At 39.4% G+C, this 23,947-nt stretch overlaps 1 protein-coding gene across 2 annotated transcripts in view; it reads left to right on the top strand.

The window, feature by feature from the left end:
• SGK3 (serum/glucocorticoid regulated kinase family member 3) overlaps nt 1–23,947 on the top strand; it is a 70,749-nt gene that overhangs the window by 33,741 nt on the left and 13,061 nt on the right. The window contains exons 2-10 of one of the 2 annotated variants that reach the window (XM_075270386.1): nt 2,973–3,153; nt 4,049–4,132; nt 6,006–6,078; nt 7,857–7,932; nt 14,369–14,456; nt 15,393–15,442; nt 19,306–19,363; nt 19,549–19,632; nt 20,852–20,983. In XM_075270386.1, coding sequence (XP_075126487.1) covers nt 3,076–3,153; nt 4,049–4,132; nt 6,006–6,078; nt 7,857–7,932; nt 14,369–14,456; nt 15,393–15,442; nt 19,306–19,363; nt 19,549–19,632; nt 20,852–20,983 — 723 coding nt within the window. In that variant the 5' untranslated portion in view covers nt 2,973–3,075. Of the gene's footprint in view, nt 1–2,964; nt 3,154–4,048; nt 4,133–6,005; nt 6,079–7,856; nt 7,933–14,368; nt 14,457–15,392; nt 15,443–19,305; nt 19,364–19,548; nt 19,633–20,851; nt 20,984–23,947 lie in introns of both variants that reach the window. The other variant, XM_075270385.1, reaches the window with a different exon arrangement.

Below are 23,947 nucleotides of genomic sequence, written 5' to 3'. Positions count from 1 at the left end.
AATAGGAAATGGAGTCTACGCCACACTGGAAACTGGAATGTTGTCTGATTTGTATGCAGTAGTCAGATTTATTTGTGACTTTTGTAGACTAAGGTATATATTTATACTCTTCAGTCTGAGGTTAAGAGGTTTTCTCAGGCTGTGAGTTATGTGAAGCAGCCCAGCAGATAACAATCTATACCTCAAAGACCTCAGAGGAAAAGGGCAGAGTTGGCAACTGTTGGTCATGGGAGATTGCAAATTTTTGGTCTACCCTTATAAAAAATTGAATGTTGTACTTCCTAATGTATAAAGGGATGCAGTCTCTGGTATAAAAACAAAAACATGGCTTGCCAGATGCAGGATGACTTTGAAGGGAAAAATTGTCTTGAGGTACAGAGTGGCCAAACCAATCAAAAGAAATGGTATCTTGTTGGGGACTCAACTATTAGAGGGGTTGAGTTAGGAGCCTGCAAGTTGTAAGAGCTAAGATGTCTCTCTATTGCCACAGTCAGTAGGACAAGATGCATTTTGGCACCAATGATTTGTCCTGTAATGAATTGCTTTTTATACAAAGGGAATTCCATAATTTGAGGCAGGAGCATGGTAAAATAACAGGTTCAGTGGCTTTTTTACAGGTTTGTAATCAGAAAGACAAGGCAGATGGTATCTCTGAGTCTAATATGTGGTTAAGGCAGTGGTGTAAATCTGAAGGTTAGGAAGAAACAGGTTGATGGAAATGTGGTTGGGACCTGGTTGTTATGAATAATAGAGGATGTAAGAGTAATGTTCATACAATGTGTACAAATGTTCATGTCGTTTTAAACAAAGTCTGAGCAAATGGTGATCGCATCTAGGTATAATTTGGATCTGGTTCCAATAATTCAGATGTGGTTGAAGGATTGTAATGATTGGGAGATAGCAATGCTTACTGTACCGGAAAGACAACCTAGGTAGAAGAATCTCTGGATTTGTTTGGAGACAAAGGAGGGAATGAAGGAGTTGTGGTATAAAGACCTCCAGGGCAAATTTAGCATTATAACAGACTGGTTGAGGAATGTGACAATGTCTCTCCTCCAGTTACATTTCTGTTGGAGTTAATGTTTTTTTGAGGTTTTTTATTTTTATTTTTTCCCTCCTTGAGTACTGTTATAAGCATTGCTTCTTTTCACCCTGGCTGAATGTCAGTCACTCTTAATGACCCCCTGTGGAGACTGGAGGATGCAAGCTTTTAACACTTCCAGTCTTCACATTTGTGCGGTGTCTGAATGTCCATATGCTGGATATGACCCCTGCGGTGCCTGCATCCTTCTCTTGAGGGGGATGGGGGACAAGAAACTGTCCAAATTATGCTCCCACTTAAGGATTTAAGGACTAGTGTTGTATAGGACAGTTATTGTGGTGGTAACACTGTTTACCAGAGAAGTAATAGGGTAAAATAAATTAAGGCTGCTTTTAAGAAGCATAAAGAAGCCAGACATGTGGCTGATAGAGAGCTGGGTATAGTTACGCTGAAGGGGAAAAACATATTATTAATGCTGCAAAAATATCAAAGGAAAAAAATGGCCTATTAAGAAGAATAATATTAATGACAGAAAGAAGGAAAGGTTTGGGTTACTAAGATTAGAAGTGGGGAAAATAACTATATTAATGGGGATAAGATATTCGCTGACCATTGAATAGTTACTTTTGTTTAGTATTTTCCGAAGACTCTTTCAGAATTGTAACATGTATGGGTATGGCATTTCCATTAGTTGTAAGGGCTCAGCCCCAGTATTTGTAATAGCGGATGTCATGGGTGAGTTGCCATGTTTCAAGTCAAACAACGTGATGGGTCCAGATGGTGAACACCCCATAGCCCTTAAAGAACTCTCTCCGGTCAGCAATTTCTGCTCCTGTAACAGATGTGTCTAATCCTCCTAACAAGTAATGTTCCTGGAGATTGAAGAATGACCAATGTTGTATCCATCCACATGAAGGGCAACAGAGCAGGAGCTGGAAACTAAAGACCAGTTAGTTTGATGTCAGTGGTAATAACAATAATGGAAACCCTCCTGAAAAAGATGATCACCTTAAAACAGCAACTTTTTGGATCCAAAACAGAATGACTCTAGCGAGGGAAGATCATGTCAAACTTATCTTTTTGACTATGTCACAAAGGTGGTGCTGTGGATGCAGCCTACTGGATTTCAGCAAGGCACATGACATAGAGCCACATAAACGGTTGATAAATTATTGGGGATTAGACTTAATCCCTGGATAGTTCAGTGGATTCACAGTTATCTGATGAATAGATACCAGTATGCTGCTGTTAAAGGGAGTCTCTCATAAGAATCCAGCATATCCATGCTTGCAGATAGGTTAGGGTCATCTGAAACAAACAGTGTTTTCCCCTTGAGAATTGATGCCTCCATTACCAAGATATCATTGTGTTTGTCAATATGTAAAGGGAGTCCACGCTTACCTCTTTGGCACAATAGCAAGAAGAAGAGTGTACAGTGAAAAAGTAATGCAAACATTTCAGTATTTAGAATTCCATTATTAGACATATTAGTCAAGTGATTCAAGCCCTTTGTAGAGCTCTTAGGTTGGTCTTACATGGCCGTAATGTAAGTTCTCAAATGGTCTGCAATTGAGGGTTTTCAATTGCGGACCATTTGCGAACATATTATATTCAGTGCGGCCTCTTACACCACCGGATAGTTTATCCGTGGTGTGCCGGGCCACAATCGAAGTCCGCAATTTATAGAGCAGGTCCGTAATGGCCATGAATTCACGGCACTGCACGGACTCGCCCATAGCACTCTATGGGCGAGTGTGGCAGTTCACGAGCGTCTGTGGAGTCTATGTTGCTGATCAGCAACTTGCGGACCGTAAAATCATTATGGCCGTGTAAGACCAGCCTTACAGGGCAAACAAGGGTTAAATGTTGTCCTTGAGCACTAGCAGATAAGTAACCACTGTTTATTTTTCTTTCTCCTACAGTTTTCAAGATGGACAGAATGGCACCTTAAATACCAACCCTTTTATTACTTCTAAAACATATATATTTAAGTAACCGACAAAGCGTAAAGGTTTGCTACAAGGCTGCAAACAATGGATCTGAAACTAAACTGTCCTAGTGTGCGCATTCCCAGCCATGATGAGCATCGAGAAAAGAAAAAAAGATTTACAGTGAGTAAAAGTCATCTATAATTTTCTTTTTTCTAATATTTTTATGTTTTTTGAAGCAAAAACATATTCTGGTAGAAATGTGACTCTTAGGCTAAGGCCCCATATAGCAGGCTACAGCGAAAAAGCACTGCAGGAGAAACCACGGTAGAAACACATTTTTCTGCAATGTGTGGATGGGATTAACTAAGATCTCATTCACTGGTACTGTAAAACATGTTTGTTTTTTGGTTGAGTTTTCACAGTTAAAAAAAAAAAATTGTGGTTTTTTTTTTTTTTTTTTTTTTTTGGGGGGGGGTCTTTCCTTACTCACAGATAAAGGTCTAATAAATTATTGAAGACGTTTTATGTATCCCAAAATAATGTGATTATAAAATATAGTTTATACTACATAAAGAAACCCTTATACATTCACACCACTAGAAAAATAGATACGTTTTTCAAGCCCCTTTAAGTGCCCTTTATCTACTGTAATACATTCTGGGAAGAAGTCAACATTCTTCCTTCCCCACTATAAAGATAAGCTAAAGTTGGTATTCCATGTGTGTAAGCAGTTTCTGTGCCTCTTGTTCCCTCACCCTCTCATGCTATGGTTTCGGAGTCATGTGATTTGGTGACACGATGACATTTCCATTATGTTAATGCTGCAAGGATCTGTGCTTAGTTCCTATTTGTATGCACAGAGGGTCATTGTCTTTGATATGTTAAATTTGTAATTGTAAAATGATCTAACCTGTTCTCCTTCTGTGTTCTCTGTAAGGAATGGTGAAGGGGAACAGGTTGGACAATTCCTTTATCTTGCATTTAAGAATTCCTTGGATCCTTATCACCACCTGTGCTTTCTTATTGTGTTACACTTCTTTTCCTTAGAGCTGAATGATTGTTTTCTTTTTAACAGGTTTATAAAGTTTTAGTTTCTGTTGGAAGAAATGAATGGTTCGTCTTTAGACGGTACGCAGAGTTCGATAAACTGTACAACACGGTAAGTGTGATATATTTAATGTCTGCTTTTTATAAGAATAACATTTAAAGGGATTCTCCAGCACTAAGATATTGGTGACCTGTCCAATAGCTTGGTTATGATGCCGGACTCTCCTACCTATAGGCTGAAGATACTATAGTGTTCAGAGGAGCACTGAGACGTCTTCCCAGTATACTAAGTACACTGTCTAGTGACTGCGTGTGATATTGCAGCTCAGTCCTATTCATTTGAATGGGGCTGAGCTGCAATCAAGCCATATGACTCATGAATGAGATGTCACAGGCCCAAGTGCCACTTCAAACAGTTGATCAACAGGGGGACACAAAACTAAACCAGCACTACTTTGCCCTCGTTCTCAGGCTCAATAAGTACCCCAGTGGTCAGACACCCTTTCCATAAAGTGAAGACATATATAGTCAAAAAATAAGAAGAGTGAACCTACTTAAATAGCATGTAACACAACCTATACCCTGTAATATCACCAAAGATGACAGCAGTGGCGTAACTACCGGGGTAGCAGGGATAGCGGCTGCCACAGGGCCCGGGACATTAGGGAACCCAGCGACAGCCATTACCGCTGCAGTTTTTTTCCCTTTACCGGCTGGAGTTACCCCACAGACATCATTATTATAATCAGGGTTTTTTTCAGACCCCTAAGTATAATGATCGGAGGTCCAGAGGAGGTAAGGTAACATAATAAACCATGTTACTTACGTTTCCACGCTCCGGGCAGGTTCGAGCCTACTTCTGGACGCTCCCTGACGTCACATGACCCGAAACGCAGGGCCCGGTCATGTGACGTCCCGGACGTCATTAAAGAAGGCCGACGCCACCAAACACTGCAGGGGAGCCGGAGATGGGTAAGTAACAGTGTTTTTTATGTTTTTATCCCCCCTGGGTCTCTGATTATTATACTCTGGGGTCTGTAAAGACCCCAGAGTATAATTATTGTTTATGTGTGTCCACAATGGAGCATAATACTGTGTGCAGGGGCCACTATGGGACATAATACTGTGTGCAGGGGCCACTATGGGACATAATACTGTTACAGGGGCCACTATGGGGCATAATAGTGTGTGCAGGGACCACTATGGGGCATAATAGTGCGTGCAGGGGCCACTATGGGGTAGAATACTGTGTGCAGGGGCCACTATGGGGCATAATACTGTTACAGGGGCCGCTATGGGGCATAATAGTGTGTGCAGGGACCACTATGGGGCATAATAGTGCGTGCAGGGGCCACTATGGGGTAGAATACTGTGTGCAGGGGCCACTATGGGGTATAATACTGTATGCAGGGGTCACTATGGGATATAACAGTGTGTGCAGGGGCCACTATGGGATATAATAGTGTGTGCAGGGGCCACTATGGGGCATAATAGAGTGCGCAGGAATGCAGGGGGGGAGTTAGGGGGTTGGTCAGGCGGGGAGCCCGTGTCAAAAGTTTGCCACGGGCCCCCGCTGGTCCTAGTTACGCCACTGGATGACAGGCTGGTTCACTGTAGTCATCTGGTAGCAGACCTGATCGCCCTTTAAGAAGGGTTGCCTTTATAAGACAGCCACTGTTATAGAAAAGTATCTTACTTAATAGGTATATATGGTATAACGGCACAACAGCACAAATACATGTGTACCTGTCCACCTATGAAAGTGGATTTCCTGAAGGCCAACGCTAATATTTATGGCAGGCTATTCAGTGTATTCCATGGTGTTTAGCACCTCTGTACTGTAGTGTTGTCCTATGATCTCATGTCATAGATTTGCAGAATAGTTTTGTGTACACAGATGATTGAATGTATTACCTTTAACAAGCACATAACCAGATATAGCTTGTTGCCAGAACTAGCCTGATATCTTTTTATTACTCTCTTAGCTTAGAAAACAGTTTCCAGCAATAACCCTAAAGATACCTGCCAAGAGGATCTTTGGAGATAATTTTGATCCAGGTAAGTGAAATGGTTTATGGGTTGTTTTTTTTATGAGCTTTGTATTCTATACAGTAAAACCTGGCACCTAAATAGTGTCTATGGCCTCTCGCACTGTATGCACAATTGCACATTCACAGTGCTGTCAGGTGTATGGGTCACACATAGAGACTTATGGACGATGTACTGTACATAGAGGAATAATGGCAGGCCAGAGGTTTTGCGCAGGGAAGAATGTAATGCTTTATATTACCTATGGTATTGCTTCAGAGAAATTTGTTGACTCAAAGAATACAGCAGCAGAGCACTGGTGCACTGGAGCAGGTCTTCAATTCCCTGGAGCACTGCTCCTGCCCCATGCAGTGGGAGACCACAGAAAGGCCAAAATAGCTCCCAACCACCCTTTCCCTCTTTTCCTAGCCAGTGACACACATTACTGTGATAGGTCGAGCTGGAATGGCAGATATATAGTTTGAGCAAGATTATATGCAAAAACAATTATTAATTGTTCCTGGCAGGATTTGAACCCAGGACTCCAGCACTGCAAAGCTGCAGTACTAACTGCTGATCCACCATGTTGCCCTAATTATTATATGTTTATGTGGAAAAAAAAAAGGAAAAATACGGCTCACCTTGAAAAATAAGTTAATAATTGACAGCAATGGCTTCATAATCCATGTCAACAGGGGTGACTGGAATGTCACTAGAAGTCAATGAATTTTAAGCACTGAAAAAATATTTTTTTCTTTCTTTATTCTTTCATATTAAATGAAATATTCATTTGTAGAGTAGAGAATATTAAATATTCATTTGTAGAGTGCTTGTGGTTATCTGCTTATGTGTTTTGAGGCATTCCTAGTCTCCGAGCTGGTGGAAGGTGTACCTCATATATGACAAGGCGCACAACTCCTCATAAATAAGGATGACACCAGGCCATGTGCCCCGAGGATAAGGTACACCAGCTCATAAATGTGGCAAGGATGGCACAGAAATGATTTTTTGAGCAAAAATCCTATGAAGCCATACTATAGAAAACTGGCATACAATGCATAATAAATGTGGGCCTTTGGGGGTTTTTTATGACATTTTTTATGGTGCTGGAAATCCAGAGATTACATAAGCAAGATTGAGGTTTATTTTATTTTGTTTACTTTTTTTATGTTCATCTAGTTGCTTATTGGATGAAATCTAAATTAAGATGTTGTTATTTCATGTATATCCCTTAATTTATGTCCATTTCTTAGGCCTCATTCACATCTGTGTTGGTATTCTGTCCGCATGAGGACCCTCCCAAACTGAATGCCGAACGCAACTGCAAGTAGTGTGCCAGTGAACGCACATGGACCCCAAAGACTATAATGGGGTCCATGTGCTTGCCACCAGATCTCCGCAGGGATCATGCGGACAGGAAAGTAGTTCACAATCTACTTTCCTGTCCGCATGATTCGTGCAGGCAGCACGCAGAAAGCACACGGACCCTATTATAGTGTATGGGTTCTGTGTGCTTTCACTACAAAGCGCTTGCAGTTGGGTTCGGTATTCCATTCTGGGGGTCCCCATGCGGACCTCCCCGGACGGAATACCAACGCAGATGTGAACCAAGCAGTTTGAGTCTTAGTCTTTATTTGTATGATTGTTTGGATGTGTTGCAGGCACAGCCTATGATCCCATGTGATCATTATACAAATATTCTGTACAAATATGTAAATGGAAAATTATAATGTATTATTAAATAGAATGAAATCCAGTACTACATATGTGCTACCAGTTATAGACTAATATCTATTTATTCATTTTAGAGTTTATTCAGCAGAGAAGGGCTGGCTTGAATGAATTTATACAGAATTTACTCCGACATCCAGAACTATGCAACCAGTAAGTACATGATGTTATAAGCACATGTTACTGTCTTCATGCAATGATATTGCAGGGATGTTGTATCCTTTCCCTTTTTATCAATGGTGTTTATCATATGTAGGTAGCATGATCTAAGCATGGTATTCTACATTCACATCTGCACTGGAAAAATGGATAATAATTGTACATAAGGATTCATTAAAACACATAGTAATTTCCCATTAAGTTTTGCAAAACTAACCCTATAGCCATTGCTTATTAACTGTAGCATATAAATGAAATCCTATTGTTCTCACTGGTGGTTTAGTTACTTGTAGAGATATCAGAGTTTGTGTAACGCTGGACAGTGACAGAACCATTAGCTTTATTTCTGACTATCTCTGACCCACATTACACAGCTGCTGTCCATAATGATGGCTAACACTGCATTCTATTATCACAATATTTGCTGGTGTAATTGCTGCTATGAATTGCTGTTTAATACCAGGACACGGGGAGTGAATACACTGCAGAATTTTTTTCTTCTGCATCTCCCCTGCCCGAATCACCACAGGTTTCCCACCACACGTGAACTTTTGCATTACTAAAGTTAAAGGCTCTGTGGTAAGTGACATGTGCAGGATTTAGTTGCAGCATATGGATGTGATATGTTTATATTCCATTCACTATGGTGCTCTGGTAGACCTCGGCAGCTTAGATGCTAGCAAGTTTGCAGCAGCCAACCTGATGAGACCTCCCTGTGAGTCCCCAGCCTAAATGGAAAAGTTACGTCACCTCACCTGCATTTCCTACATGGCAAACTCCAGGGAACAGTCCTATTAATATAATTGGAACAACTCCTATTGTAACTACATTGTTATTCCAACAGGGATTATGACTCTTTTACCCCATTCAGGAAATCCCACCCAGCGGGAGGGAGGATTATAGCAAAGCTCAAACTGCCCAACACTCCCTTTATAGTGCTAAGATTTTCTACCCTGGCCTAAAGGAGCCTGATGTCTGTATCCCTTCACCTCCTTTCCATGCATGGCTCTTGGGACAATCCCCTTATATGAGAAAAATCTAGTTCTAGTAGGAGAAGTTCTAATATAAAAAGGGAAAAGCTAACCAGCACTGGGTCTCCTATCTGCAAGGTCGCCATAATAGCAAAGGAGTGTCAGGCATATTTGGAAACTGTAGAATTGCTTCTACAAGATACTGTGATTAGAGGTATATAGAATTTAATGCTTATCGAATCTCCTATGTTTTTGTGCATCTATAATAATAGTCCGTGAAGATAAACTTTTCTGTCACCTTCACTAAAGTTCAAAACTGGAACAGAAATTTTTTCAGCTAGTAACAGCTGCACAAATATCAGTGAAGCACATACTATATGCACATATTCCCATTATTCATCATACCTGTACATACACCCTTAAGGCACATGGTGTGGCGTCTCGTAATATATAAGATACACCCTCTGCTTTCTCAGGGGCTATGATGACTGTGCTTTTACATATATCCGGTTCCAGCTTTGCCTGCTTTAGCCTTTTAGGCAATACACATTAAGTATATTATGCAATAGAATATAAAGTTTCATTATTAAATCAGCTAATACTGAATTTACAAATCATTGATACTTGTAGAGCAGATGTTGGAACCCATTCATACTGTACCTATGCCAGAGTTAGGCTAGGTTTGATAGATTTTGTTTGGGAAAAGGGTTAAGAGTCTGATATTTACTAAACTTTAGATAAAATGTTCACGCTTTTTTTTCTGATAAGAATTCTTTGAAATGTTTGGGTTGCTGGTCGATGTTATTGTGCAATTTCCAGTACTGGAGTCATCTGCTCAGAGAATAAACACCTCTAGCATGTCATCTGATGTATCCACTTTCCACACACTTGCAATAAGTGATTTCCTAAGTTCCCTTTTCCTGTACATAGCTGTAGGGGCTTCAGAAAATGTCTAGTTAAAGGTGTTTATCATGAACAGGTTCATGTGATCTGTACTTGGAGGAGAAAGTGGCAGTCATTTGGCGCTGTTTACAGGGTACATATAGTATGTCCTCCTGTCTGACTACTGCTGCCGTCTTGTGTAATGACATGGAAACACGGTTGTTAGTGAGAATCCAATTCACCAACTTATCACAATTAAAACAGAATTTACGGCATCATAACTATATATAGCAAAGCTCTGCTAGAAAATGATTCCCTAATCTAAAACATTGCTGCCTTTATATTCGGAGGCTTGGATTGTCAGAGAAACTTCTTGTTTGTTATGCAGGAGTAATGTTTATCTCTGTTGTTTAACCATTGGAAGGTGGGCAATAATGACATAAGACCTTTCCAGTGACATAGCTGTAGGTGGACCTGAGGGGCAACAAAAGACCACTCTGCCGTTTGTTCAGGGTATTTTGAGGACCTAAAGCTAAAACAGCAAAATGGATGTGTCTGTATGTTTCAGATGACAAGTAACTTCTGAATCCCAAAAGTGCATATTAATATTTGAAGTGTTTTTCCAGTGTAAATTGAATCCTAAACATAGGTCATCTATCAGATTGGTAAGGAACCAGTACCTGGCACCTCTACTGATCAGCTGATACAGAGAATGGAGCAGGAAGCAGACAGTGCTGTTCTTTGTGTAGTGGCTGAACTGAATCGCTATAGGTTGGCTCCCATTCAAGTGAATGGGAGCTGATCTGCAATATCCTACACGGAGAACAAAGTTACCTGATTCCTGCTCTATTCTTTGTGTATTGCCTGCTCAGAGGAGCAGTTATACCCCCACCAATCTGATATTTATGATCTTAATATTGTTCATCAGTAATTTTAGCCCAGAAAACCCATGTAAGGAGCTTGACAATTACTGTATATCATTATCTATAAGGAAAGAAATCAGAGCAGCCCAGGATTTCAGCATATAGTTGTGCTCACAATAGTTGCATCCATTATTGGTCTATTAGCAGGTCTGCTTCCTTTTGACCTTGCATTTTTCCCCTTTGTTATCAAGGCCATTCACAATTATGTGGCTCCAACTGTCAACAATACAGAGACAAAGAGGTTTCTATAGACTTGTCATAAAAGACTGAATAGTTGCGTTTGACTCAAACTGATACCTAGAATCCTTAGCAGTCAACTGATATCTAAACCATGTATGGAGCCCGAAACAGACCACTCAATACACTGTGTAGTGGCCAGATACAGGGCACTCCGGCTATGATTAAGGAGACTAGTTTCTCCGAAACGTGTCAGCCGGATGCCACATGAGGATCTCCCGTTTTTATTGACTTTTTGTAAAGATGTTTTTTTGATTAAAAGTTAAGTTTTATACGGAACATGATCTATTGCTGGAGATCATTCGTCCTGTTTGACTATTATGCCCCAAGCCTGTGGGGCTTTCAAGTCCGTGCATCCGAGTAATGGTGTGAAGTGGAATTACCCTCAACATTGATGAACTGTGAGTGGGTTGTGTTTTTTTGTTTTTTTCCTTTTCCTTCATTGAACATTGCACTCCCATTCAACTGAGTGAATCTGAGCTGCAATAGTTACACATTTCTTTTTGTCCATACACTGTGCAGGTATCAGCTTGTGGGTGCCCGGGACTGAACGCCTAACAGTTTCGCATTGATGACCTGTCTTAAGCAGATCTAAATGTATTTTAATACAGAGCTGAAAATTCATTTGCGTATGCAAAAGGGGATCTTTAAGGGGATCTATCAGCACCTCTCACTGTTTTCATACTTTGGTAGGTGGTGCTCCACTTCTACCGGCACAGTCGGAATTTCTTTTCCTCACCATTCCTGAGCAGTCGATGCTGTTTTAACGCCACATATGCTAATTAGACTCTACAGTCATATGGGCAGTCTGAGATTGGAGCAGATATCCCAGGACCGCCCACTTCACAGTTGAAAGTCCAATTAGTACAGTATATTGTGTGCTAAAATGAAGAGGACTAGTTTCTCAGGAGTGGTAGGGGCTAGAGAAAGATTTCTAACTGTGCTGGAATCAGTGAAGCAGCTATTGAGAAATGCTAAAGAGTTTGAGGAGGTGGTATTAGATCCTCTTTAAAGGACTCTCATTGCTTTTATATGTGATTCTCAAATAACTATATATAGAGTCACCAAATAAACATATACTTTAAGTGAGAATGTCCTTTCTGCATCAAAGTGAACTTAGTTTTCCTAGAAACCTGTTTAGGAAGTTATGCTGCTTGTCAAGTATGTAAACATGGATTGGTTTTTCTAGCCTTGCACCGTGCTTGAAGAATTGGGTATGTGAGATCACAAAACATAGGAAAGTAGAGGAGGCTATAATCATTCCAACTGTCCTGGTGAACTACTTCAGTTGCTGACATATGCACAGAACACTTCATAGTTCAGTGAGGGATCCTTTATATGCCCCTTCCTAAAATTAATAGTATGGATTGTGTGAATATATACTTTTTTTTTTTTTTGTATTTTTTTTCTGCATATTTCCCTCTGAAGTCTAAGCTGAATATTTAGTAGTGCAGCATTCTGGTACACAGACTTGATATTTGTGATAGAACCACAGCAGTGAATGGACTAGAATTGTGTCCATGCATTATTATATTTTGCAGTATATATTTACATGTATTTTTGAGACCATTACATTACCGATCAACGTGTCTATTACTTTAAGTGAAAATATTATGCTTATTTTCTATATGAGAGGACCTTGAAAAAAGTGCACACAAACAACAAGGAATCCAGCTCTAAATCCCTCTTACGCTTCCATTGTGACCATTGATGGTTATATATGCAGCAGTGCTAACATGAACACAAAGCAAAGGAGTCAGTTTGACTCCCCATTTGCATTCTGTGGGTAGACTTGTGAAACAGCCTATTTTTTGTTTTGTAACTTTCTGAGCATACAACATTGTACATACATGTTGCTAAGCATGCATAGAACTTGTATGTAAACTCTTTGCACATTTATCTTGATAGCACACAGTGTTTTCCAGGAGTAATCTCACATTGTACACAGGAAGATATACTACATGTAATGTGCATGGACTGATGGCTGATATAGCAAGTCGATAAGAAGTCGTTTCCTTCCATTTATATGTTGCAATTGATGTGAAGTTTTTGTATTGTTTGTTTTACTCCCCACCCCATACAGTTTCTATTACTGTCACCAGCATATCCTGTTTGCACAAGTGGATGTGCTGCCAACAGTTACTATTATGGCATCATAAAAGATGTAATGAATGACAAATGAACAAATTATTATTTGTTAATCAATCTCTGGACATGTTTACATAGGTCAGCGATTGGGAACGGTCAGTGTTGGACTGAGGTTCCTTGGGCCCACCAAATGAAATTATTCTGGGGGCCCATTCAATTGCGCATGTCTTCTGCTGGACCGTTATTGTGTTAGACCTCGGGCCCACTAGAGAATCGTCTGGTGGGCCCAGGGTCTAACACTGCAAATAGTGGTATGAACCATTCTCCAGGTGAATATTATGTATCAGACCCCAAACAAATTAACTTTTGCCATTAACTTCTTCTACAAAGTTGTTATATTCTATGAACTGCTGCAGGCATTTCTTTAGGTTGCCTTCAGAAAAGGAGTGTGCACATGAATTGTACGGTACATATGTCTTGTCTGTGGATATTATGGTAATAGAGTATAAAATCTGATAAGAAAATGTCTTGTGTACGCATGTCCACTTCTGTAAGGATTAGCAACTAGTACAACTGGTTAAGCAAATATTCCAGAATGAGTCACATTACCCGTATCTGATGCAGAGAGAGCCTTTGCAGCAGAACATTTATATAAGTGTGTATATTAGAGGACAAGAACAACCTCTTTAGGATGACCACCTTTTCATAAAAAAGTTTTTTTGGTCGTTCTAAGTGAGGCTTGCAAGATATTTGGAGCTTATCTGCAAACCTATGTATTAGCGAAAGTGCTGAGCACTGATGGTTGACACGAGGTCATTTCCTGGTTTTGTTTAAAACCATCTCTATGAATTCAATTCCAGATGTTTATTTCTACACTACTATACCTCCTAAGCTTTCCAGGTCCATGAAGTGACACAACAGGTTAATTATAGGAAACCTTTCTATGTGCCCTTCAGTCATAGTTCAGTTATATATAGTCCTAGGACCCACAATGAATGCAGGAAGAAATTGCGGATAGTAATAGAAATTTATGATTTCACATTGTATGGACCAGGTCTGCTGTAGTGTATCCTGACTGTGTATGTTCGCAGTACTGTCTGTACACAAAGGCAAACGATTTATACTGTACTATGCTCCTAACTATAGGTGCACAGGTTAAGTCACACCTTGGCTTTACCCCTCCTAATCCACAGCTGGTTAGGGTACCATATGAAATATTTAGCACTAGTGAAATTTGCTGCTCATATCTATAATCTAAATGTTTTTTTTGATGAAAAACGACACACTTCCCAAAACTTTGATTTATTTATTTATTTTTTTTTTTTATAGCCCTGATGTCCAAGCCTTCTTAAAACTGGAATGTGCCCGGAATCAGTCCGATGCATCAGAAGAGGATGATGAAAGGGCAGATCAGAAGGTAAAGTCAACAGTCTTGTTCCTGAGTTATTTCATGAACATTTTAAGTTTCAATAATAGAACTTCAAAAAAAATTCTATTATTATTTCAGGGAAACATATTAAACAGAAAATGTTTAAACAATACATGTTCTAGAATACCCAAAAATTAAATATATTAATATTCACGGTATCAACTCAATCATTGAAATGTATGTATGAGTTTGCAGAACGGAAATGTAGCCATGTAACATATGAATATTACGTGTGACAAAGAAAGAAAAGGGAAATACATAATTCTGATTATCAGGGAAAGTTGGTATATTCCGGATGAATACTAAACTGGAGATAGGATGAGAGTTGACAGGTCCTCTTTAACTATGGAAGGATAGAAAGGGAGTGGTGTTACTTAGTATTTTAGCCTTAGGGTGAACACACCTGTTTCTCCTCCAGTCTCAAACTCATTGTGAACATAGCAACAAAACATTGCTTATAGTAAAACGAATGCAAAAAAGATCGACTAGATACTAAGCGATAGAGAGTGTTTGGGCCTATGTGTGGGATAAGCCTCCCAAATTTGATAGGTGGAAGCCTGATGCCTAAGATCCCACTGTTCAGTAGAACGTGCCTCTGTAAATGATAGCGGGGCCAACAGATTGCTTTCTTTGTTACCATATGACACAATACCATTATATTTTTTTGATTGACCCCATTAGCCATTTGGACTAAGAGGAGAACATACCTGACCTTGTAATATGCTGTCCTTATACTGTAGCTCAGAATGAAGAGTTAGCTGATCAGCTTTAATGTTGTGAAATGTCATCCCATCCAGTTTTAAAGAATTCTGGAGATAAAAGAAGCATTTTTATTAATGATATTATAGTAGAAAAATGCAATTCCATGTGATATGCCTAAATGTTTTAAAACAGAATTTCTTTTCTTCCATCTTTTTCTTTTAGAATGGATCACCTGTGCAAAATGTTAACCTGGGACCATCTGTAAATCCTCAGTATGTACAATTCTATAAACGCAAGCAAAGATACCTGTGTTACCCTATTGACTTGTTTACACTAACAGTAAAATAGATGTACAGTACCAGGATGTTATAAAGCAAAAAGTAGTCTAGGAGTTATTAAGAACTAGAAACTTAAAGGGGTTGTCCAGTTTCAGAAAATTAAGTAAAGTAATTTCATTCCTTGCTTCCAGTGGTCCATAGACAAGACAGAGCTTTACTTACTGTGCTGTGACTGTAATAAGCCATGACGGCGGACTGTCCATCGCATGACGGCGGACTGTCCATCGCATGACGGCGGACTGTCCATCGCATGACGGCGGACTGTCCATCGCATGACGGCGGACTGTCCATCGCATGACCCGGACTGATTTTTATCCACTGGCAGTAAATTTTGAATCGCACCAAGCAGAGATCCAAAAAACCATGAGGAATTGGTTCAGAAGGTGTATAATGAAAAGTTATACAATCTTCTAATATAAACCATAACCTTTATTTGCTGAAACTGGACATCCCCTTTAATTCTAAAGCAGAGCTGTCTAGTAATCCAACATTTCCTAATGCCAGAAGAGAGAGAGACTGAGCAAAGCAAAAGCCTCACCTGTATCACACCACAGTTTATGCCTTAAATATCCTATATGTTTAATTTTTATAGCTTTTTCTGTATATAAAAAGCTTGAGATAAATTTGGGGAAAAATCCAATAAAATGCAAAATTCAGTTGCTGTCTCTGTGCCTACACATTTAAGCCAAGCTGTGGCTGGCAGGTAGGGCACATGGTTTACCAGTCCCTCCCTCCTTCATCCGTCTAGTCTTTGGTTACAAGTAGAAATCAGTTATTTTATAGTTTTGTTAAATATATACTAAATCCTCCTCCTTGATCTGTGGGTACATAACCGTGCAGAGATTTGCTGTGAAACCGCAGATATTCATCTGACATCACACATAAAAGTATACAACTCTGAGTACTCAGTGTATTCAAGGACAGTGAAGGAAGTGGTTTATTGCATGCCACATGCACAGCAGCACAAAGTTTCAAGCCTGACTTCCTTTAATCCATCATAATATTTCAATATTTTAACAAAATGTAGTATGTTAGGCTGTCATGTAAATGTTGTATTAAAGATTGCAAGGAAATGCGTAATAATAATCTGTACTGTATACAAATCATACAAAGAGACCTACATTTGCCCATACACCTTCAATAACTGCTCACACTAGCACCTGCTGTCCGCCCAGGGGTTTCCATCCTATTCCCCAGAGAACCTGGATAGGGGACGATTTGCCGGCAGTCAATATTAAAACCTAATAATGTGAATGGGTTTTTAAAGCAAACCACTGGTGTCCGTGTGCAGCCTCTCCGTGGTGAAACCTTTTTTTTTTTTTTTTTTTTTTTTTTTTTGGGGTTGCATGGACACAGTCGGACATGCTACTTATCATACTTGTATATCATTTTAGACAAAATTATTAATGTACTTACTTTGTTTTTTATTATATGATTTTGCTCATGCTGTTGTAATGTTCATTTAATGCAGTTGGTAAATATGAAGGAAGCAGCAGGGTATAAATGGTGCAGGGATGACATAGAATCAATGAAATAATTCTGCAGATTTTCCCAGATTATATGCATACTAAGCTGTATCTATAGATTCTGGGTAATACCCTTTCATTATCATTTTATTTTGGTACTTTCCAAGATACACAAAGTAGAGTTATGCCTGCCAACATAATAAAAAAAAAGTAAATATTTGCTTAGTCCTTAAAAAATGAGAACCTACTACAATGTGTAATATAGATGGGACATGGAGTTTAGCAACACTGTGGGATGAGAGGACACACACAAGTCCAATATAAACCTGACCTATCAATGATCTGAACATTTAGCTGATGGTTTGTGAATGTCTTGTACATCTGCATTTGTACACGGTGTGCCAGCATGACTCCATTGCATCACATACATCTGGACTGGGAGCATTTGGTAATATTTCAGCCTCTGTCACAAAGAGAATAAAGAACACACACTGTTGGATACAGCAGATAACGTCACCAAAAGCCAATAAATAGAATCCAAAAGGTGAGACAATTAAAAAATAATTTTTACTAAGGCATTAAGAGTCACCAATCCAGCAGTGACCTTAATGCAGCAACCAAATAAAAGCAAACAAAGTTCAATAATCAAAAACCTCTCATACCAAACTATAGAAAAATGCAGTAAAAAGATAGATCTTCCCATATGCTTGTTACACCCATTATTCTTTCTAGATGTTGGGCTGGTCCAGAAGTAATGGTGACACTGGAACAAGTCGTGGTACTGTAGTCGAAATGGGGGCTAGATGCTATATACTGTTAGGGAAAGACCAAGGGGACTGTTACTGACCCTATCAAGCTCTAACCAGAGAAGCCTAGTAGACCCAAAATTCTTTCAAGCTTTGAAGCCACAGCCCTAATCGACTACATCCCTAACCTGACACTAGGTACGGCTATGGCCCTACCAAAGTCATGGAAACTAGGCTACTTATAAACGACTGTTTATTAGGACATACAGGTTTCACCTGAGGACATGAGACTCCTCTAGGGATACAAAAAAATAAATCACAGAATAACTAATAACCTATATGCCCTATATAGCAACACTATCACAGTAAGGGGAAATGTTATCCATAAAACATAGCCTTTAATGATATGATATAAAATTACAGGTTGTGCCCCAATGTTAAAACAGTATGATCAAAACGTCATTTAGGGGGAGTGATAACCCTACAGACAGAATAATACCTATACTATCTATGGCCCCCAGAACATTAGTAGACACACTTCCTCAAAGTCAGACTGACAAAAACCAAATATGAAACAATAGCAAACATGGATCAATGGACGGTACCCAGATCTAGAACAAAACCCAACACATTTCTCCAAAATTATTGGTTCATCAGGGGATAGATGTGAAGGTGTATATATGAATAATATAGTAGTTCAGTTATATAATCAAGCAACTTGTGCCCTGTAACTCCTGATGGCATTCATGACCAAGATGGACAGATCCATATGTGAGCTAATAGACGTAAGCATTCTAATCCACATATGTAAGGGATGGCTTAGTGATGGAAAGCAACATCCTGGACAATAGTGAGGTGCGGTCTCCCCACGCCTCATATGGTGAGGAAGCTTGTACCACTCCCCACCATCATCCAGGATCTTGCTTTCCATGAATACTAATCCGGAGTTGTTAGTTATGGTACATGAGTTGCTGTTCTGTCATAGCAAATTCTTTATATAATTGAACTACTGTATTATTCAGCCATAACTTGACTTCTACCCCTTGATGGATCAGTAATTTTGTGGAAATGCGTCAATCACACTGGGGATGTCCTTGGGGCCATAATAGAGATACTGTTTTAATATTGGGATGCAATTTTTATGGAGGATTATTAAAGGTTATGTTTTATGGATGACAAGGGGATACAACCACAGGGAATATAACCCCAGCAAAAATTCACCTTGGACAGACACTGGGTCAAACCCCGCAACGCCTCTCTACATCAATAGTGACTATGGCCACCCCATCCAAGACAGCTGATGTCCCCAGTGAATGCCTAAGCTTTAGCTGGAAGCAGGAATCGCATTGTGTATTAGTGTTCAGAATGCAAGATGATTTCAGAAAATATTTTACTTAGAGTATTAGATGCTTGGAACAAACTTCTAGCAGATGTGTTTGGGAAAATTTGTTGTAAAGTTAAACTTGCCTGAAATAAACTTATGTGTATCCTAAGTTACAAAAAATCGAAATCCCGAATATATGTAACATACAGTAAAGCTGTAATTCTACTATAGAACTTACTAGAATGTTCTCTCTCACAACAGTGCCAAACCTACAGACTTTGAATACCTCAAACTGATCGGGAAAGGAAGCTTTGGCAAGGTAAAATGTGTTTTCCTAGAAAAGTACTTTTTACAGAGTGTTTCGGGCCTTATATGTTGTGTATTATAAGGAATAAAGTCGGACCATTTGGAGAGTAAAAATAAGATACCTGTAAAACTTCCCCAAATGTACTGACCACCAGGAACATTGGTTTTTTTCATGTTTTTTTTTTTTTTTTATTCTAGGTTGTTCTTTCAAGAGGGAACCGTGATGGGAAGTATTATGCAGTGAAGATTTTACAAAAGAAAGTTATTCTCAACAAGAAAGAGGTACTTATATTAACTGTGGAGCGGTGTGTCAGGTTTTCAACATTGGATACCACATAGTGTACTTAGGTTGTCACAAATGTACTACAATTTGCAAATCTATATGTTAGAAAATACAGCGGTGGCTGTTAGATGTGCACTCATTCTTTAGTGGCTATATACTAATGTTTGGAAAAATTCAGAATGAGACTGTACTTGTATGTAAGACAGGAGATATGCACCCACAAATCCTTAGTCTTCCCAGTTCATATATACATGTAGACCCAAAGCTATTGACTGCACCAAGTTAAAAACCACACAAGCCAAGCACAAGCTCATACTGGAAGGACTATATTAATACTGGTGCCACTCTTAGGCCCGTTTCACATCTGCATTCAGGTTTCCGCTTGGGGACCCCCGAATGGAAATCTATACACATTAAAAAGTGGTTACCTAAAGGAAACCTGTGGACCCCATAGACTGTAATGGGGTTCATGTGGTTTCTGCTCTGTTTCCGCACGGAAATCACTTGGACCCCATTATAGTATAGGGGGGTCCGCAGGTTTCCCAGGTAACCGGTTTTTAATGCGTATAGGTTTCACATCCGCGTTCGGCCTTAATCAGTTTCCCTTCTAGCATAAGATTTGCCTGAGTGAATTCCCCTGTTGGCGTGAGGTGTGTCTCTGAATAATTCAGACGTGGAAGATTCTATGCGCCAGAAATGAAATCCACGCCAGTCATGGACTAGCAAAGATTTCAGGTATAATTCCTGGCATGAGTTACGGTAAATTTGTTGGACCTAGGTGTCCCTGCCCACTTTCATAAAAAGTGCCAAGCAAGGCACAGAACCAACAGTGTGGTACATCTTTGGTGTAAAAAAAAAAGGGACTGTGCATCAAAGATGTGCCATCTATACCCATTTGCACCAGAAAATTGTCATTGATGGGTTAAATTCCCTCTCATTGTCGTAAATAAGTCAGTTATATACCATTAATGAACAGGATTTCATATTTTAAACAAATGCCTCGAAATCTCTCCAACAGACCGCCTCTTTGAAAAGCCCACCCTCTTATCTAGATCAAATTTCCTGTTCTACCTCATCTCACAACACTAGCCAAATTCTTTCCAAAAATACCCCCTAGAAGACATTTCAATTTCACTGTATTTAACCTCATTTTTTCAAAAGGCAAGAACATTTCTTTTTCACATTTTGATGTAATATATGTCTTGCATATTTTTGTAGCAAAAGCATATTATGGCTGAGCGAAACGTGCTGCTGAAAAATGTAGAGCATCCATTTTTAGTTCATCTCCATTACTCATTCCAAACTTCAGATAAACTCTTCTTTGTGTTGGACTTCATCAATGGTGGAGAGGTAAGATTGTGACGTTGTCTTTTTTAAAAATCCTTTCATGGATAGAGCCTACTTTATAAAGCATTGGTCCCTAAGTAATGGATTGCTCTGAATTATTCCCAATGGCTACAACATTGTCGGTACTGCACACCAATCCTAACCCCCAATACTACCAGGTTAACTGGTTTAATCCAACAGTATGAAATTTCACTTAAAGATTTATGTTCAAATACTGAAGATAGTTGTTTGGGATTTCTTCTTTCACTGCCTGTACTATGTGTATCTCAAACAAATTGACAGCTGATGTAACTTATATTATACCTGTCATATGGGTGTCTAGGCTAGATCTACACAGTGTAATTTGGAGAAGAATTTGTGGTAGCCTTCTGCCTCAGATTCCTCAACAAATTCTGATCCTGTAGAACCTGCAACTGACAGATTGTTGGCTATGGGATTTCTCATTGATTAGCCTCAGCCACAATAGAGCCGAGTGTCTGAAGTTCCTTGGGTGAACTAGATAAATTGATATTTGGGTTTTACCTTGCAACAACCCCTAGGGAAAAAAAACATATTCTGCTGGTCCATTATTGTTAGAGCCAGGGCCCAACAGAGGATCCTCTGGTACTTTACTTTGGTGGGTGAGTCTGGCACAGATAGAGCTGATCAGTCTGAGCCTTGAATTGTGAGTTCTGAATCCGCATGAAAACACCCCTTAGAAGTCCACCCAGAGATGTTGGGTTATTTCCCTTGACTCACTACATTGCATAATTAGATTATTTGGAATTCAGTAGCCTGTATAATAAGAGTGATATTCACTGTTGGAGCTTTAATATTGTTACCAAACTTTCCTAAACAAAAAAAAAAAAAAAAAAAAAAAAAGGAACTAAAAAGAATTTGTAGACCATTCATTGAATTACAGGTGGTGATTTACCGTAATTTATACAGCGTCCCATATTGTTTTGCTCTATATAGGTAGATATACAGTAGTTGTTCCAGTCTAATTATTTTCTCACATACTGCTGGCCATGTTTAGTTGGAAGAGAGGAAGGAACTGGATGTAAACTTTCACTTCCTCAGATGACTTCTGTGTTCAATACTGTGGTAACATCTTTCAGTTCTAGGAAGTCCTGTATTCAACGGGGTTGTGTAATATGTGTGTGTCTGTGTCTAACACATTATTACCCAGCTCTTTAATTATACCCCTGCTAAATCTCTAATGGCATAGGCACCTCAAGTTCTGTCAAGCTGCGGTTCGCAATAGTAAAAATATTCTAAAGTATATTCATTTAGCTCCACCAAACCATCTGACATGCCACATTGTATTATTATTTGTATATTATTATAGGAGTGACTTTTTTAAAAAAAAAAAAAAAAAAAAAAAAGCCCCTTGTGTAACCAGATAGGGATTTCCCCTGTTAGATTGCTATATCTATTTCTACAACTACATAGTGTGGAGAAGAGGATTGCACATGTTTAATATCCGTTCCTTGTATTCAGAGGTTTCTCCTACAAAAGGAACCAAACACAAGGAGGTCACATCAGCGAGATCTTCCATAATCATCCTGGATGTAGGATACATAACAGTAAAATGCCCTGTAGCTGTATTTGTAAAATGGCCTTATTAGGGGATATTTACTAATGGGTTCACGCCAGTTTTCTGGTCCAAAAGTGTCACATTTTTGGAACACAGCTATTTTCTGACTTGCCATCTGCTTTTGAATAAGGTGTGCAGAGAAAGGTAGGGGTCAAGGCAGAGTGGGGCAATGACCCTTTTTTACTGTCACATGTAGCGTTTTCAGTTCTGGGGACGCTACATGTGGTCAGCCAGAATTATAAAGAGGAAGGAGCCTATTAAAGGGGTTGTCCAGTTACAGCAAATAAATGTTATTGTTTCTATAATGAAAAAAGTTATCCAGTTTTCCAATCTACTTTCTGTAAGAATTCCTTGTAGTTTTCTAAATCTGATTGCTTGTTATTATTTGTTTATGTTCAGTGTATGCAAATCAGTCCATGGTCACAACTTGTTACAGTCACAGCACAGTATTCAGTGTTCTGTCTAGAAAAGCTGTGCCCCTGTGTGTCCATCACATGATCACCAGTACAGGTTCATTAAAGGGGGTTGTTCAGACCTTACATATTGATGATCTTATCCTTTATAATAGGCCAATAACAGATTATCGGGAGTTCGGCACCCATGTGCTTATGATTCCATCCACTGTGCAGTTCTGTAGCTAGCCGTTGCTGTACACAGTTGAATGTCATACCCCCAACTATCTGATAATGTTGACCTATTCTACAGATGGGTCTCCAATATCAAAAAGCTAGACAACAGCCTTAAAACTTTTAAGCGCAAGAAAAACCCACAATGTAACACATCTAAATATACTGTTTATGTTACTGTGGAGCTCGGAAAGCCGTATAGCTCAGCAGTGTTACAATGTTTCCTTGGCTTCTATTCTCCGCTATAGTGGAATCTACTTTACTTTATTGCAGGTACTGTGTTGCCTGTTGTCCTCTGTTCTGTCTACAGTCAGCTTAACTCCTAGGTGTTAATGAATTCTGCTTTGACACAAGAGAATCTGTCACCACAGCAGCTTGAAGTAGAGAAATAAAAACTATTTCAGAGATGCGTGGCTTATGCGTGACTGTAGTGTCGTTTTTCAGAAACTTCTGGTTTCTATGTTAGCGAGGAAGAGACCTGTCCATTAAGCAGAGTTGGATGGGGAAGAGCTAGCAGGGAGCAGTTCAGGTGACTATTCCCAGTGCTTTACAGTAAAACAGCTGTTTGTAACACAGGAGCAAAGCGCAGGGCAGTACGTGGTATAGCAGTTGTTCTTGGTAGTCTATTCACTTGAATGGGATTGAGCTGCAAACAAGTCATGTGACACTTGAACATAAGCTAAGTGGTGGGGGTGCTGGTTGTCGGACCCCCACCAATCTAGTATTGATTACATATTGTGAGGACAGGTGATTGACATTTTAGTC

This window comes from Leptodactylus fuscus, chromosome 4, assembly GCF_031893055.1.
Source record: "Leptodactylus fuscus isolate aLepFus1 chromosome 4, aLepFus1.hap2, whole genome shotgun sequence".
Taxonomy (NCBI): Eukaryota; Metazoa; Chordata; class Amphibia; order Anura; family Leptodactylidae; genus Leptodactylus; species Leptodactylus fuscus.
This window is presented reverse-complemented; position numbering and strand designations above follow the sequence as displayed.